At 46.9% G+C, this 18,147-nt stretch overlaps 1 protein-coding gene across 1 annotated transcript in view; it reads right to left on the reverse strand.

Annotated features, from left to right (window-relative positions):
* PAQR4 (progestin and adipoQ receptor family member 4) overlaps positions 1–17,799 on the reverse strand; it is a 37,650-nt gene extending 19,851 nt beyond the window's left edge. The window contains exon 1 of the mRNA XM_073635298.1: positions 11,008–17,799. Coding sequence (XP_073491399.1) covers positions 11,008–11,173 — 166 coding nt within the window. The 5' untranslated portion in view covers positions 11,174–17,799. The remainder of the gene's footprint in view (positions 1–11,007) is intronic.
* Between the last annotated feature and the right edge of the window lie 348 nt (positions 17,800–18,147).

An 18,147-nucleotide genomic window follows, 5' to 3' on the forward strand; every position in this document is an offset into this window, starting at 1 on the left:
GAAGGAAGAACCCGGGAAGAAGTGGAGCTACTACTGGAGGAAGGAAGGGGCAGGAAGAACTCGGGAAGAAGTGGAGTTACTACTGGAGGAAGGAAGAACCCGGGAAGAAGTGGAGCTACTACTGGAAGAAGCAGGGGGCAGGAAGAACTCAGGAAGAAGTGGAGCGACTACTGGAAGAAGGAGGGGGCAGGAAGAACTCGGGAGGAAGTGGAGTTACTACTGGAAGAAGGAGGGGGCAGGAAGAATTCGGGAAGAAGTGGAGCAACTACTGGAGGAAGGAGGGGGCAGGAAGAACTGAGTAAGAAGTGGAGTTAATACTGGAAGGAGGGGGCAGGAAGAACTGAGGAAGAAGTGGAGTTACTACTGGAAGAAGGAGGGGGCAGGAAGAACTGAGTAAGAAGTGGAGTTAATACTGGAAGGAGGGGGCAGGAAGAACTCAGGAAGAAGTGGAGTTACTACTGGAGGAAGGAGGGGGCAGGAAGAACTGAGGAAGAAGTGGAGTTACTACTGGAAGAAGGAGGGGGCAGGAAGAACTGAGGAAGAAGTGGAGTTACTACTGGAAGAAGGAGGGGGCAGGAAGAACTGAGGAAGAAGTGGAGCTACTACTGGAAGAAGGAGGGGAGAAATGAGGTGGCAGTAAGAAGTGGAGCTACTATTTAAAGAACTACTATAAAGCAGTTCTCCTCACGCGGGTTATTGACTGGGCAAAAAACAATTATATTAAAAGATGGGTGGAACTGCAAAATACAATTAGTAAGACAGAGTTGGGGAAAATGATTTGGGTACCTACACATATGAGGAAATTAGGAAAGAAATCACATAAAATTACACTTAAAACCTTAGGAGACGTGGGATATGATACACAAAAAACAAAAATGGAGTTATAACTCCCATGTATTGCACTAGAGGACAAGGAGTATTTTCCACTGGGGAAAAGTAATTTATTTGGAAATTGGATTAAAGAACCGAACGCACAATTACAAAATGTGATGGTAAGGGGAAGGTTGTGCACATTTCAAGAGTTAAAACAAAAAAAATAATATAATTGTGATAGATGAATGGCGTTTTTTCCCATCTAAAACACTTTTTTGATTCACTCCCTCAACCAGTGAGATCAGCAGATAATCTGCTACCGATGGAGAAACTACGTACGGAGGTATAAAAAAAAGGAGGGGGATATCGGTATTATATAAAATCCTAATAGAGGGAACTGGGATGGGAAAGCCGCCATACATCAGCAAGTGGGAGGAGGAATTGGGGTCACAAGTGAATGAGTCAGAGATGAGAAAAATGATGAGTTTGGTGTTTATATCGTCACAGGATAGCAATATGATAGGAGTTAGTTTTAAATGTTTAGCACGGTGGTATATAACTCCAGATAATAGCCCACAAGTTTGAAACGGAGACCTCGCAGTGCTGCTGTATGGGTTGCAGAGAACGGGGAACCATGACTCATATTTGGTGGACGTGTCCTAAAATTAGACAATTTTGGAGAGAGATAATTCAGAAAATAAAAGAGATAACAAAAGAGGAAGTCCAAGAAGATCCGTGAGAGTGTTTATTCCACCGGACGAAAACACCAGTTAACCAATATTTGAATACCCTGGTCCCTTCACTCCTGAACGCAGCCAAAAGTTTAATCCCCAGACATTGGCAAGATCCAGATAGCCCTACGTTGAGGAACTGGAGCAATAGAGTAGATGATATCTATCATTTGGAGTACTTGAGATTCAGTGGAGAAGAGGGTCGGGCAGGATTTGAGAGAAAATGGAAGGACTGGCACGTATTTAAGATTACTTTGAAGTTTGCAGAGATGGTAGGAGCCTGATTGGTTTAGGAGTCGGTACCGAGATAGATGTAAGCGACATCAATAGTCGGTTTCAGAGCAGGGGAGGGGAGAGGATAGTATGGGGAAAGGGGGGGTTAAAAAGTTTAGAGGCAATTTGTATCTAGTTGTAAAGAAGAAAGTCTTTGGGTGATGAAATGTATGTTATTAAACTGTATTGGGATTTCAAAAAAAAAAAAGGAGGGGAGCTACTACTGGAGGAAGGAGGGGGCAGGAAGAACTCAGGAAAAAGTGGAGCTACTACTGGAGGAACGAGGGGGCAGGAAGAACTCAGGAAGAAGTGGAGCTACTATTGGAGGGAGAAGGGGGCAGGAAGAACTCAGGAAGAAGTGGAGCTACTATTGGTGGAACAAGTCAGGAATTGGTGGAGGAAGAACCCAGGAAGAAGTGGAGCTACTACTGGAGAAACGAGAGGGTAGGGAGAACTCAGGAAGAAGTGGAGCTACTATTGGAGGGAGAAGGGGGCAGGAAGAACTCAGGAAGAAGTGGAGCTACTATTGGAGGGAGAAGGGGGCAGGAAGAACTCAGGAATAAGTGGAGCTACTATTGGTGGAACAAGTCAGGAATTGGTGGAGGAAGAACCCAGGAAGAAGTGGAGCTACTACTGGAGAAACGAGAGGGTAGGGAGAACTCAGGAAGAAGTGGAGCTACTACTGGAGAAACGAGAGGGCAGGGAGAACTCAGGAAGAAGTGGAGCTACTACTGGAGAAACGAGAGGGCAGGGAGAACTAAGGAAGAAGTGGAGCTACTACTGGAAGAATAAGGGGGCAGGAAGAACTCGGGAGGAAGTGGAGCTACTACTGGAGGAAAGGGGGGAAAGGTAGAACCCAGGAAGAAGTACAGCTACTACTAAAGGAACAAGGGGGCAGGAAGAAGTGGAGCTACTACTGGAGAAATGAGGGGGCAGGAAGAACCCAGGAAGAAGTGGAGCTACTACTGGAGGAAAGAGGGGGCAGGAAGAAGTGGAGCTACTACTGGAGAAATGGAGGGGGCAGGAAGAACTTGGGAAGAAGTGGAGCTACTACTGGAGGAAAGAGGGGGCAGGAAGAACTTGGGAAGAAGTGGAGCTACTACTGGAGGAAGGAGGGGACAGGAAGAAATGGAGCTAATACTGGAGAAATGAGGGGGCAGGAAGAAGTGGAGCTAATATTGGTGGAATGTGTCAGAAATGGGTTGAGGAAGAACTCTGAAAGAAGTGGAGCTACTACTGGAGGAACGAGGTGGCGGGAAGAACTCAAGAAGAAGTGGAGCCACCTATACATTTCAGATAGCTGTGAACATTCGATCCGGCTCGTGAAACATGAACGTTTTCCTACAAACATCTTTGTATTAAGCAAGGCCTATGGGGGAGGGATGGGAATAGCAGAAGACAACAATCTGCCAGAGGAAATCTAACTCAAATCAAGAATGTTGGGCCTTGGGGTGGAGGGAGTCTACAGACTTACCACTGCCTACCTATCCAATTATAATTCATCAGGCCTGCTCAACTGAACTCACTGTCCTTCCAAATATTCACGTTTAGTGAATCTACATGTTTAATTACTAAAGTTTATATCTGTTTTGTTTGATGCCATCCTGTCTGTAAAGGGTCTTCATAGTCACCCACCCCGAAGATGCAGCGGATTATGACGGCACACAAAAAGTGGTACCGTAAGCCTCGTTCAATCACCGTTCCCGAGAGAGATAGATGATCATATAGATTTCATTCCTGAAACACGTATAGAGAAAACTAGGCCGTGCTCTACTTTCTTCTCATATGTACAGCAGCTGATTGGCTGAGCCAGGCATACCGATCGTTCACCTTTCCTACTTTCAGTTCCTGCCATCTATACACATCCTCACATACAATATTCCAGTTAGGGAGCAGAAAGTCATCGGGTCAGAGGGGGTTGGGGCTCCAGATTTTTATGGATTCTCATAGTATATCCTTAATGCCACCAAAACCGTTACATAGAGCAGATAACCCTACTCCAACCAAACCGAAAAATATCTAAAAGAGTATATGGGAACCAACCCTCTTAGTGTGAAGAACCCCAAGAAATAGAGATCCTCACCTGGTGACTGTTAATAGGAATATGGAGCCCCCCTTCCTTAACCACTCTTCTGGGCCACTTTTGTAATTTTTTTATGTTATCAGCATTTTTTTCCTAGAAAATGACCAAACATGATATATTTTCTGGAAGAAGAGGCCCTGGGGAAACTTTTTTTATGTCACATAATATTTGCGTTTATTGAAAATCAAAGTTTCTAGAAAACAATAGACTAAAATGATTTTTAGCGCCCCCCATTTTTTTTTTGGTAAAATATAAAAGATGGCGTTACATCGAGTAAATAGATACCAAACATGTCAAGAGCTAAAACTGTGTGCCCCTGAGAAATGGCAACAAACTACGATACCTAAAATAGTCCATAGGTGACGCTTTAAAAGCCTTTACAGATCATCAGTTTAGAGTCAATCGTGAAATATTGCTCTCACTCTGACGTTCATGGCGACACCTCACATCTGTAAGACTGGTGTTGCGTCACCAGTGCCTCAGGGAAACCAGGAAGTAACCATCTGAAAATTGTAAGTAAAAACAAAATGGTTCAGTTTACAGAGGACTGGGAGATGTTTGGAAATCAGCATGTAATGTGAACTTTTAGCTTGAGGGGGGGGGGCGCTTTTTGCTCACTTCACTTTCACCAATGTTGCTTGTTGATAGCACTCAGATGAAACTGGTCCTGGATATGACTTCAATATAATGCAAGAACATGAAAAAACACTTCCTATGGACACTTCATCAGGAAAACTGAGGTGCCACTGTAATTGTATTCCTGATGAAGGGAGGGAGATTGTTCTGAAACGCGGCAGATTGAAGCTTTCTTTCACGTCCTGGTTCCTCCATGTTGGCCTTATGGAAGTCATATCCAGGACTAGGTGCATCTGACTGCTATCAACAAGCCACAACGACGAAACCTGTCGGCAGCAGTCAGCTTACACTCCGCATTGCAAGCCTATTAGCTGGGTTACACATATATGCTTAGCAGGCACCTTAGGTGGGGAGGAAAACCCTACATAATTCCCAGGAGTTGTTTAGACTGAGATGGATCCTGTTAGAAGAGCTTTCCCATATACTTAGAACAATGATGGAGAACCTTGGCACCCCAGATGTTTTCCCATGATGCTCATGCACTCTGCAGTGTAGTTGAGCATCATGGGAAATGTAGTTTCGAAACATCTGGGGTGCCAAGGTTCGCCATCACTGACTTAGAACATACAATCACCTAAGATGTACAACTGCAGAATTTATCCAACTAGACCTCCTACACATGGCTGCTCAGAAAACTGGTTGTAGTGGCTAACTGAGAAGTGACCATACACACCCAATACCATGTTTTAGTAGTTGCGAATGGCTCAGAAGTGAACTAATGACACCATAATGGCCCTATCAGAAGACACCTCTACCTCCTCCTTCCACTCAGGCTACATTGGTGATCCTCTACACATAACCAGCAATCCCCAGATGACCAGTAGGTCTATAGTCAGTGGAAGAGAAGTCCACCTCTAGTTGCGAAAGGCATAACAATTAACTAAATGACATCATAATCCACACTATCCATCAGAAGACACCTCTACCTCCTCTTTCCACTTAGGCCACCATGGTGCTCAGTGACAGCTCCTGTTCACCATAAAGTGATATGGGAAGATACCGGCACACAGCCGTGTATCCGTACAAAAGTTAATTCATTAAAACGGCATACAACTCCAAACACGATGGTCATGCTCTCATATTTCAGCCTCTACGGCCTTACTCATGGCTACAATGAAGGCTGAGACACACAAGAATGGTCATTGTGCTTGGAGATGTGGGCCGTTCTAACAAATAACTCTTGTATGGATTCACCGATGTGTATCAGAGTCTTCCCTACACCACCATCCACATATACTGTACATTAGGCAGACCAGGTCCAGCCTATGGACACCTCCATAGAATCATGGCGGAAACAGTAACTGGACATTACAGAGACCCTGATCAGATTGTTCTTCCCTGAGATAAGAGGTCCACCTCCACATATAATCAGAAATCCCGGGGTGACAGGTATGTTTATAGACGGTGGCAGAGAAGTCCTCCACACATAACCAGGAATCCTGGGGTGACCAGTATGTTTATACACAGTGGTATAGAAGTCACCTTGTACACATACCCAGCAATCCTGGGGTGACCGGTATGTTTATAGATGGTAGTAGAGAGGTCCACAAACACAGGAAGATCAGTATCTTTATAGACGGTGGTAGATAAGTTCTTAAGTTCTCCTCCACACAGATCCCGGGTTTACCAGTATGTTTATAGATGATGGTAGAGAAGTCACCCTCTACACATACTCAGAGATTCCAGGGTAACCAGTATGTTTATAGATGGTAGAAGAGAAGTCACCCTCTATGCATACCCAGAGATCCTGTGATGACCGGTATGTTTATAGACAGTAGTAGAGAAGTCCACCATCATATATAACCAGAGATCCCGGGGTGACCGGTATGTTTATAGACAGTAGTAGAGAAGTCCACCATCATATATAACCAGAGATCCCGGGGTGACCGGTATGTTTATAGACAGTGGTAGAGAAGTCCACCATCATATATAACCAGAGATCCCAGGGTGACCGGTATGTTTATAGACGGTAGTAGAGAAGTCCACCATCATATATAACCAGAGATCCCGGGGTGACCGGTATGTTTATAGATGGTAGTAGAGAAGTCCACCATCATATATAACCAGAGATCCCAGGATGACCGGTATGTTTATAGACAGTGGTAGAGAAGTCCACCATCGTATATAACCAGAGATCCCGGGGTGACCGGTATGTTTATAGACAGTGGTAGAGAAGTCCACCATCATATATAACCAGAGATCCCAGGATGACCGGTATGTTTATAGACAGTGGTAGAGAAGTCCACCATCGTATATAACCAGAGATCCCGGGGTGACCGGTATGTTTATAGACAGTGGTAGAGAAGTCCACCATCATATATAACCAGAGATCCCAGGGTGACCGGTATGTTTATAGATGGTAGTAGAGAAGTCCACCATCATATATAACCAGAGATCCCAGGATGACCGGTATGTTTATAGACAGTGGTAGAGAAGTCCACCATCATATATAACCAGAGATCCCGGGGTGACCGGTATGTTTATAGACAGTGGTAGAGAAGTCCACCATCATATACAACCAGAGATCCCAGGGTGACCGGTATGTTTACAGATGGTAGTAGAGAAGTCCACCATCATACATAACCAGAGATCCCAGGATGACCGGTATGTTTATAGACAGTGGTAGAGAAGTCCACCATCATATATAACCAGAGATCCCAGGATGACCGGTATGTTTATAGACAGTGGTAGAGAAGTCCACCATCATATATAACCAGAGATCCCAGGATGACCGGTATGTTTATAGATGGTAGTAGAGAAGTCCACCATCATATATAACCAGCGATCTCTGGGTGACCGGTATGTTTATAGACAGTGGTAGAGAAGTCCACCATCATATATAACCAGAGATCCCAGGATGACCGGTATGTTTATAGATGGTGGTAGAGAAGTCCACCATCATATATAACCAGAGATCCCAGGATGACCGGTATGTTTATAGATGGTGGTAGAGAAGTCCACCATCATATATAACCAGCGATCTCTGGGTGACCGGTATGTTTATTGATGAGCTGAACCTTAAGACAATCACGCTGTACCTAAACATCCATATGCCATCTACAATATCTACAACAGACAGTCACAACAATCTCCTCCATGGACTACCAAAAATCTGTTAATGTAAACAATTTCTGTAGATATTCCAAGAAGAATATTTCAGGTCGGTGTTCAGAATTCGGGAAGTGTACACAATGTCCACCAACTGATACAAAGTCATCAGACATGAAATCCATCCAATATCTCTCGGTGTGTACGCTAGGCATCGCACTGCTACCGACGTGCCCAATAGAATGAGTTTATAAGGATGAGGATGTCAAGCTCACAGTAATGATGGGACAGTAGAATGAGCTTATCGGGAAGGATAATGGGAGGACAAGGATGACGGGATGGTAGAATGAGATTATAGGGGAGAAATAATGGGAGGACAAGGGGAACGAGCTTGTAGTACTGAAAGGGTGGCAAGCTTGCAGCAATGACGGGATGGTAGAATGAGACTAGAGGGGATGATAATGGGGGATGAGGATGACAGAATGAGTCTAGAGGGGATGATAATGGGGGATGAGGATGACAGAATGAGACTAGAGGGGATGATAATGGGGGATGAGGATGACCATCTTGCAGGAATGACGGGATGGAAGAATGAGATTAGAGGGGATGATAATGGGGGATGAGGATGACGGGATGGAAGAATGAGATTAGAGGATGACGAGTCTGCAGCAATGACGGGCTGGTAGAATGAGATTAGAGATGATAATGGGGGATGAGGATGACCATCTTACAGCAATGATGGGATGGTAGGATGAGATTAGAGGGGATGATAATGGGGGATGAGGATGACAGAATTAGATTAGAGGAGACGATAATGGGGGACGAGGATGACGAGCTTGCAGCAATGACGGGCTGGTAAAATGAGATTAGAGATGATAATGGGGGATGAGGATGATGAGCTTGTAGCAATGACGGGATGGTAGAATGAGATTAGAGGGGATGATAATGGGGGATGAGGATGACGGGATGAGATTAGAGGGGATGATAATGGGGATGAGGATGACGGGATGGAAGAATGAGATTAAAATATGATAATGGGGATGAGGATGACGGGATGTAGAATGAGATTAAAGGATGATAATGGGGGATGAGGATGACGGGATGGTAGAATGAGATTAAAGGATGATAATGGGGGATGAGGATGACGGGATGGTAGAATGAGAATAGAGGGGATGATAATGGGGATGAGGATGACGGGATGGTAGAATGAGATTTGAGGGGATGATAATAGGGGGGGATGAGGATGACCATCTTGCAGCAATGACTGGATGGTAGGCGGTCAGAATTAGTTGAAAGGAGTAAATGTCGGGAGGACAAGGATGAGGAACTGGACGGTAGGATGAGATTAGAGGGGATGATAATGAGGGATGAAGATGACAGAATGAGATTAGAGAGGATGATAATGGTGGGATGAGGATGACCATCTTGCAGCAATGACGAGATGGAAGAATGAGATTAGAGGATGATAATAGGGGATGAGGATGACGGGATGGTAGAATGAGAATAGAGGGGATGATAATGGGGATGAGGATGACGGGATGGTAGAATGAGATTTGAGGGGATGATAATGGGAGACGAGGATGACAGAATGAGATTAGAGGGGATGATAATGGGGGGGATGAGGATGACCATCTTGCAGGAATGACGGGATGGTAGAATGAGATTAGAGGGGATGATAATGGGGGACGAGGATGACGAGCTTGTAGCAATGACTGGATGGAAGAATGAGATTAGAGGGGATGATAATGGGGGATGAGGATGACAGAATGAGATTAGAGGGGATGATAATGGGGATGAGGATGACGGGTGGAAGAATGAGATTAGAGGATGATAATGGGGGATGAGGATGACAAGCTTGTAGCAATGACGGGATGGAAGAATGAGATTAGAGATGATAATGGGGGGACGCGAATGACCATTATGCAGCAATGACTGGATGGTAGGTGGTCAGAACTAGTTGAAAGGAGTCAATGTCGGGAGGACAAGGATGACGAACTGGACGGTAGGATGAGATTAGAGGGGACGATAATGAGGGATGAGGATGACAGAATGAGATTAGAAGGGATGATAATGGGGGATGAGGATGACTGGATGGTAGAATGAGATTAGAGGGGATGATAATAGGGGGGATGAGGATGACCATCTTGCAGCAATGACTGGATGGTAGAATGAGATTAGAGGGGATGATAATGGCGGATGAGGATGACTGGATGGTAGAATGAGATTAGAGGGGATGATAATAGGGGGGATGAGGATGACCATCTTGCAGCAATGACTGGATGGTAGGCGGTCAGAATTAGTTGAAAGGAGTAAATGTCGGGAGGACAAGGATGAGGAACTGGACGGTAGGATGAGATTAGAGGGGATGATAATGAGGGTTGAGGATGACAGAATGAGATTAGAGGGGATGATAATGGGGGATGAGGATGACTGGATGGTAGAATGAGATTAGAGGGGATGATAATAGGGGGGATGAGGATGACTGGATGGTAGAATGAGATTAGAGGGGATGATAATAGGGGGGATGAGGATGACCATCTTGCAGCAATGACGGGACGGTAGGATGAGATTGGAGATGATAATGGGGGATGAGGATGACGGGATGGAAGAATGAGATTAGAGGATGATAATGGGGGATGAGGATGACAGGATGGTAGAATGAGATTAGAGGGGATGATAATAGGGGGGATGAGGATGACCATCTTGCAGCAATGACGGGACGGTAGGATGAGATTAGAGATGATAATGGGGGATGAGGATGACAGGATGGTAGAATGAGATTAGAGGGGATGATAATAGGGGGGATGAGGATGACCATCTTGCAGCAATGGCTGGATGGTAGGCGGTAAGAACTAGTTGAAAGGAGTCAATGTCGGGAGGACAAGGATGAGGAACTGGACGGTAGGATGAGATTAGAGGGGATGATAATGGGGCGATGAGGATGACCATCTTGCAGCAATGAAGGGACGGTAGGATGAGATTAGAGAGGATGACGAGCTCACAGTAGCACCGGGATGCCGGAGACTTCTGACCAATAAGAAAGAATGAAATGACTTTTGTGAGATCCTCCAGATCATGGAGAGCTCTGACAAGGTGGAAGGACGCGCACTCTGCACCGACGCTGAAAGGGGAAGCTGGGTGACAGGAGCTGCAACATTTACATGAACAGTTGTCTTTCTACATGACGGCTCCACCAGAAACAGGAAAAGGGTAACCTGAAGGGAAGAGCTGTCACTGCCGCACACAGCAGAGGAGGAGGAGGAGGAGGCGGCAGCCAGGCAACCCACCTAACACACAGTATGCTGACAACTGACTGAACACAGCCTGGCAACCCAGCAACACGCAAAGAATAGACATAAATGATGTACACGACACTTGGACAATGTAGACGGACAATGAACACGGCCCTAGGGCAGCTCTTACCATGTGTGTAGATGTTGCCCAGCTCGTTGTGGAGGTAGAACAGGCTCCTCATACATTCCCCTCCGCTGGCCACAGGACGGTATCCCGTCAGCACAAACTTATTGAACTGGAGGTGGGGGGGGGAGCTGGCCCAGTCCAGCAGCCGGGGGCCACTCAGGAACGCCATGGGTCTCCGCAGAGATAGGCCCGTCCTCCGTGCAGAAAGGATTTCCAGACAAGTGCAGGCTTATCGAGTAACGTCCGAGCAGCAGCTGCTCCACATGCAACAGTATTTGAGATATGTCAGCAGTTCTTTCTCCACCTGTAAAGATATTCATGTCCTAGCTGTGACATTGCAGAATCTATGGAGTTTCATTGTGAAGTAGTCCGTACCGGGGGTCGGTGTGGGTGGGGGGTTTAAGGTGTGGAGGACACTTCTGGCAGGAGGCTCACTCCCAAAAGGCTATGCAGTCTGTTTGCTGGTATTAGCAAGCTGCAAGTTGAGACTAAGCCGTGAGGAGGTCATCAGGAATGCCGCGAGCTTGTCTATTCTTCCACACACACAAATATTTGTCATGCTTCTTCATTCATGGGTACATTCCATCCAGTGACATCACGGTTAACTTTTCTTTAGCGGAGACGATCGCCCCGTTGCTGTTGGCCACCAGCCGGCTTCTTAATTTGACAAACTTGTCACACGAGGGGGCTAATTCCTGAAAAGCCTTAGTCACCGAGCGTCCAATCAACGAGCGGGGCTCCACACACAGGGCAATTCCTCGCTTTCTAACCTGTGCAAAAAACAGAGGAGGACCAGGAAGTCTCCGGCCGGCCAGCAGCTAAGCAACTTCACACAATGAGAGGCCAATCCGTTTCCTGGAGATTAAGAGAATTTGTCATTCAAGTTTCTGCTGCCTCCTCCGAGTGATTGTAAGGTGTAACATGTCCTTCTCCACCACAAACACAGAGATACTTCCACCTGATAGCTACACACACCATCTTAGATCAGATACAATCCAGAAGGTTGTCCTAGACGCCTGACCTAAATAATGGAGCCCACCCTCTATCCGTCTTACAGGAGGGCAGCTCCACAAAGTTCCAGTAAGAATACCCTTTACAATAATATCCATACAGGAGGAAGGGGTCTTGATATCTTCATGGTCACCCTAAGTCCAGGAGTAGAAAGAGTCCTCCAACTGAAGGAGTGCAATTTATAAAATCCAGGGAGTAGGAAGGTGTCTCCTGGTCCAGCTGTGTGTTCAGGGGTGGAAAGAGTCCTCCAACTGAAGGCATGCAATTTATAAAATCCAGAGAGTAGGAAGGTGTCTCCTGGTCCAGCTGTGTGTTCAGGGGTGGAAAGAGTCCTCCAACTGAAGGCATGCAATTTATAAAATCCAGAGATTTGGAAGGTGTCTCCTGGTCTAGCTGTGTGTTCAGGGGTAGAAAGAGTCCTCCAACTGAAAGAATACACTTTATATTAATATCTAGATAAGAGTTAGGTGTCTTCTGGTCTTCATGGCCCCCCTATGTCCTGCTGTGTGGTCAGAGGTGGAGAAAGTTCTCCGATTGAAAGAATACACTTTATAATACTATCCAGACAGGAGGAAGGTGTCTTCTCATCTTCATGGTCACCCTTTGTCCAGGGGTAGAAAGAGTCCTCCAACTGAAAAAATAAACTTTATAAAATCCAGAGAGTAGGAAGGTGTCTCCTGGTGCAGCTGTGTGGTTAGGGGTGGAAAGAGTCCTCCAACTGAAAGAATACACTTTATATCAATGTTCAGATAAGACTTAGGTGTCTTTTGGTCTTCATGGTCACCCAATGTCCAGCTGTGTGTTCAGGGGTGGGGAGAGTCCTTCAACTGAAATAATACGATTTAAACTACCCAGAGAGTAGGAAAGTGTCTGCTGGTCCTTACGGTCTCCCTATGTTCAGCTCTATGGTCAAGGGTGGAAAGTGTTCTCCAATTGTAAGAATAGACGTTATAATAATATCTAGACAAGGGGAAGGTGTCTCCTGGTCTTTATGGTCACCCTATATCCAGTTCTATGCTCCGGGGATCAAAAGAGTTCTCCAATTATAAAAATACATGTTATAATAATATCCAGACAAGGGGAAAGTGTCTCCTGGTCTTCACAGTCACCCCATGTCCACCTGTGTGTTCAGGGGGTGGAAAGAGTGCTCCAACTGAAAGAATACAATCCAAATGGGGGAACGTGTCTCCTGGTCTTCACAGTCACCCCATGTCCAGCTCTGTGGCCAAGGGTGGAAAGAGTTCTCAAACTGTAGGAATACAATTTATACTATCCAGACAAGAGGAAGGTGTCTTCTTGTCTTCATAGTCCCCCTACGACCAGCTGTGAGTTCAGAGGTAAAAAGAGTTCACTTACTGTAAGAATACCCTTTATTATAATATCCAAACATGAGGAAGGTGTCTTCTAGTCTTCACAGTCACCTTAGATCCAGCACATAGGAATGCTTTTCTATGACAAGACCCTATCTTGGTACATGAAGAGGTCTCCCAGTACAGGACATGATCAGTCTCTATATGAAAGAACTGGTTCATCAGCAGCAGTCTCCGTGAGACATCTTCCACAGTCTTATTTGTGACATCTGAGGTCATCTGAAGCTATTTGTCAGGAGAGGATGGAAATGACCCTCACCATAGGAGACAAAGGTTCCAACATGTAGCTATCTTTAGGCAATGTGAAGGTTGAGGTCTTCTGGGTAAACATCGAATATGGTTTCTGGCATAAAACTATGCCTGTATGGAGAATGTGAGGATGTCTCTCCCCATGGGATGGTCTCTAGGAGGATGTAAAGATATCTAGTTGGAGAATGTAGGGATGTCTCACACCATAGGACAGTCTCTGGAACATGGTTATGTCTAGTTGGAGAATGCAATGTCTATCACCATGGGACGGTCTCTAGGATGTAAATATGTATAGTTGGAAAATGTGGGAATGTCTCTCACCATAGAAAAGGTCTCTAGTATGTAGCCAAGTCTAGTTGGTGAATGTGGGGATATCTATCAACATGGGAGGGTCTCTTGTATGTAGCTATGTCTAGATGGAGAATTTGGGGGTGTCACTCACCATGGGAAGGTCTCTAGCTATGTCTAGATGTAAAATCTGGGGGTGTCTCTCACCATGGAAAGGTCACTAATATGTAGCTATGTCTAGTTGATGAATGTGGGGATATCCATAACCATGGTAATGTCTAGATGGAGAACCTGGGGGTGTGTCTCACCATGGGAGGGTCTCTTGTATGTAGATATGTCTAGATTGAGAATGTGGGAACGTCTCTCACCAACAGATGACCTCTAGTATGTAGCTATATCTAGGTGGGTAATATGGGAATGTCTCTCACCATGGGACAGTCTTTAGTAAGTAGCAATGGATAACTGGAGAATGACGGGATGCATCTTACCATGGGACAGTCTCTATTACATAGTTATTTCTCATTCTAGAATGTAATGATGTCTCTGACCAAAGAATATTTTGTGTTATGTAGCTATGTCTTGTTAGGGAATGTTGGGATGTATATCACCATAGGATGGTCTTTGGTATGTTGCTATGTCTAATTGGAAAATGTGGGGATGTCTCTCACCATAGGACTGTCTAGAGTAAGGTCTAGTTGGAGAATGTGGAGATGTTTCTCACTGTCTCTGGTAAGGTCCAGTTGGAGAATGTGGAGATGTCTCATACCATAGGATGGTCTGTAGTAGGTATCTATATATATCTGGAGAGTGTGTGAATGCCTCTGTCCTATGGGAAGATTGTGGGGATGACCTTCACAATAAGACGGTTAAAATGTAGCTATGGCTACTTGGGCAATATGAGTATGTCTCTTATTATGGGACAATCTGTAAATTTCTAGTGGGTCAAGATAAGACGGTATCTCTGTATGTCTAGTGGAAGAGGATGAAGAAGGGTCTGATTTCAGGACACAATATGTGAGGCAACCTATGATGTCTCCTAGGGAAGGACTTCTGATTAATCTGAAGCTCTCTGGAAATGTTATTTTACCTAGGGGAATGTCCCTAGAAGGTGTGTGGATCCTACCACAATGTCTCTAGGCAGAGGAACGTCTCAAGAAGATAGGATTCTTAGTCAGGTCTCTCCTCTGGATGGAGATGTCTCTGGACACAGGACAGTCTCAGAACAAGATTCTGGGTCAAGTCACTCCTCTATATGGATATGTCTCTGAGCCGAGGACTGTCGCAGGAGGGAGGGATTTTGGGGTCAGGTCTCTTCTCTGGATGGGGATGTCTTTGGGCAGAGGATGGAATTCTGGGTCAGGTTTCTCCTCTGGATGGAGATGTCTCTGGGCAGAGGACGGGAGTCTGGGTCAGGTCTCTCCTCTGGATGGAGTTGTCTCTGGGTGGAGGACGGGAGTGTGGGTCAGGTCTCTCTTCTGGATGGAGATGTCTCTGGGTGGAGGACAGAAGTCTGGGTCAGGTCTCTACTTTGGATGGAGATGTCTCTGGGTGGAGGACGGGAGTCTGGGTCAGGTCTCTTTGGATGGAGATGTCAGTCAGTGAAGGACGGGAGTCTGGGTCAGGTCTCTGCTCTGGATGGAGATGTCTCTGGGTGGAGGACAGGAGTCTGGGTCAGGTCTCTCCTGTGGATGGAGATGTCTCTGGGTGGAGGACAGGAGTCTGGGTCAAGTCTCTCCTGTGGATGGAGATGTCTCTGGGTGGAAGACAGGAGTCTGGGTCAGGTCTCTTTGGATGGAGATGTCTCTCGGTGGAGGACGGGAGTCTGGGTCAGGTCTCTCCTGTGGATGGAGATGTCTCTGGGTGGAGCACAGGAGTCTGGGTCAGGTCTCTTTGGATGGAGATGTCTTTGGGTGAAGGACGGGAGTCTGGGTCAGGTCTCTACTCTGGATGGAGATGTCTCTGGGCAGAGGACAGGACTCTGGGTCAGGTCTCTACTTTAGATGGAGATGTCTCTGGGCGGAGGATGGGAGTCTGGGTCAGGTCTCTACTTTAGATGGAGATGTCTCTGGGCAGAGGACAGGACTCTGGGTCAGGTCTCTACTTTGGATGGAGATGTCTCTGGGTACAGGACGGGACACTAGGTCAGGTCTCTTTGGATGGAGATGTCTCTGGGTGGAGGACGGGACACTGGGTCAGGTCTCTTTGGATGGAGATGTCTCTGGGTGGAGGACGGGACTCTGGGTCATATCTCTGCTCTGGATGGAGATGTCTCTGGGTGGAGGACAGGAGTCTGGGTCAGGTCTCTGCTCTGGATGGAGATGTCTCTGGGTGGAGGACAGGACTCTGGGTCAGGTCTCTCCTGTGGATGGAGATGTCTCTCGGTGGAGGATGGGAGTCTGGGTCAGGTCTCTTTGGATGTAGATGTCTCTCGGTGGAGGACGGGACTCTGGGTCAGGTCTCTGCTCTGGATGGAGATGTCTCTGGGTGGAGGACAGGACTCTGGGTCAGGACTCTACTTTAGATGGAGATATCTCTGGGTGGAGGACAGGACTCTGGGTCAGGACTCTACTTTAGATGGAGATGTCTCTGGGTGGAGGATGGGAGTCTGGGTCAGGTCTCTTTGGATGGAGATGTCTCTGGGTGGAGGACGAGACTCTGGGTCAGGTATCTGCTCTGGATGGAGATGTCTCTGGGTGGAGGACAGGACTCTGGGTCAGGTCTCTACTTTAGATGGAGATGTCTCTGGGTGGAGGATGGTCTCGGGAGGTTTGAAGGCCAGGTGTCAGCAGAAGATGAAGATGTCTCTGGAGGGTCTCTATGAGGCTCTTCTAGGGGGTCCTATTTGTGGATGGATATGACTCTGGTATGATGTTGTCTCTTCTCAGAGATGTCTCAGTATTGTCAAGAGGATGGAGATGATGGTGGTAATAGTCTCTCAAAGGATGGTGATAATTGTGATATCAGGACTTTCCCTCAGAGCATAGGGATGATGGTGGTAGTAGTCTCTATAAGAGAATGAAGATGATGGTAGTAGTCTCTCTCCTTAAATGATGGTGGTAGTAGTTTGTGTGTTCTCAGATGATGGTGGTGGAAGTAGTCTCTCCTCAGTGGATGGAGTTGATGGTAGTAGTGGTCTGTGTCTCCTCAAATGATGGAGGAGATGATGGTGGTGGAAGTAGTCTCTCTCTCCTCAGATGATGGTAGTAGTAGTCTCTCTCTCTCCTCAGATGATGATGATGGTAGTAGTAGTCTCTCTCTCTCCTCAGATGATGATAGTAGTAGTGGTTTGTGTCTCCTCAGTGGATGGAGATGATGATGGTAGTAGTAGTCTCTCTCTCTCCTCAGATGATGATGATGGTAGTAGTAGTCTCTCTCTCTCCTCAGATGATGATGATGGTAGTAGTAGTCTCTCTCTCTCCTCAGATGATGATGATGGTAGTAGTAGTCTCTCTCTCTCCTCAGATGATGATAGTAGTAGTGGTTTGTGTCTCCTCAGTGGATGGAGATGATGATGGTAGTAGTAGTCTCTCTTTCTCTCCTCAGATGATGGAGATGATGGGCTCTCCTCCCCCGGTTGTAGGTCTCTCTCTCTCTCTCTCTCCCCGGTGGTAGGTGGGTCTGTCTCCCGGTAGGTGAGGAGGGGGGATGGGGAGGGATCAGGAAGGGAGGGTCACGTGACAAGGACGGATCTCCGGACGGAGGAGGCGGATCATCACCGGACACGGCCGGGCCACGCCCCCATGCCGCTATCCACGCCCAGCACATCACAGCTTCCCGCCCAGAGCATGATGCAGTCTCCTAGCAACCGCAGGACACGCCCATCGCTGGGGCTGACCAATCCAGAGAGAGGACATCCGAAGGAGCCAATCAGAGGGAGGGGGATGAGATAACTACCGTCTGAGGGGAGGAGGAGGAGGGGAACTACCGACCGTCTGAGGGGAGGAGGAGGAGGGGAACTACCGACCGTCTGAGGGGAGGAGGAGGAACTACCGACCGTCTGAGGGGAGGAGGAGGGGAACTACCGACCGTCTGAGGGGAGGAGGAGGAGGGGAACTACCGACCGTCTGAGGGGAGGAGGAGGAACTACCGACCGTCTGAGGGGAGGAGGAGGGGAACTACCGACCGTCTGAGGGGAGGAGGAGGAGGGGAACTACCGACCGTCTGAGGGGAGGAGGAGGAGGGGGAACTACCGACCGTCTGAGGGGAGGAGGAGGAGGGGGAACTA

Source organism: Aquarana catesbeiana, linkage group LG06 (assembly GCF_042186555.1).
Source record: "Aquarana catesbeiana isolate 2022-GZ linkage group LG06, ASM4218655v1, whole genome shotgun sequence".
Classification (NCBI taxonomy): Eukaryota; Metazoa; Chordata; class Amphibia; order Anura; family Ranidae; genus Aquarana; species Aquarana catesbeiana.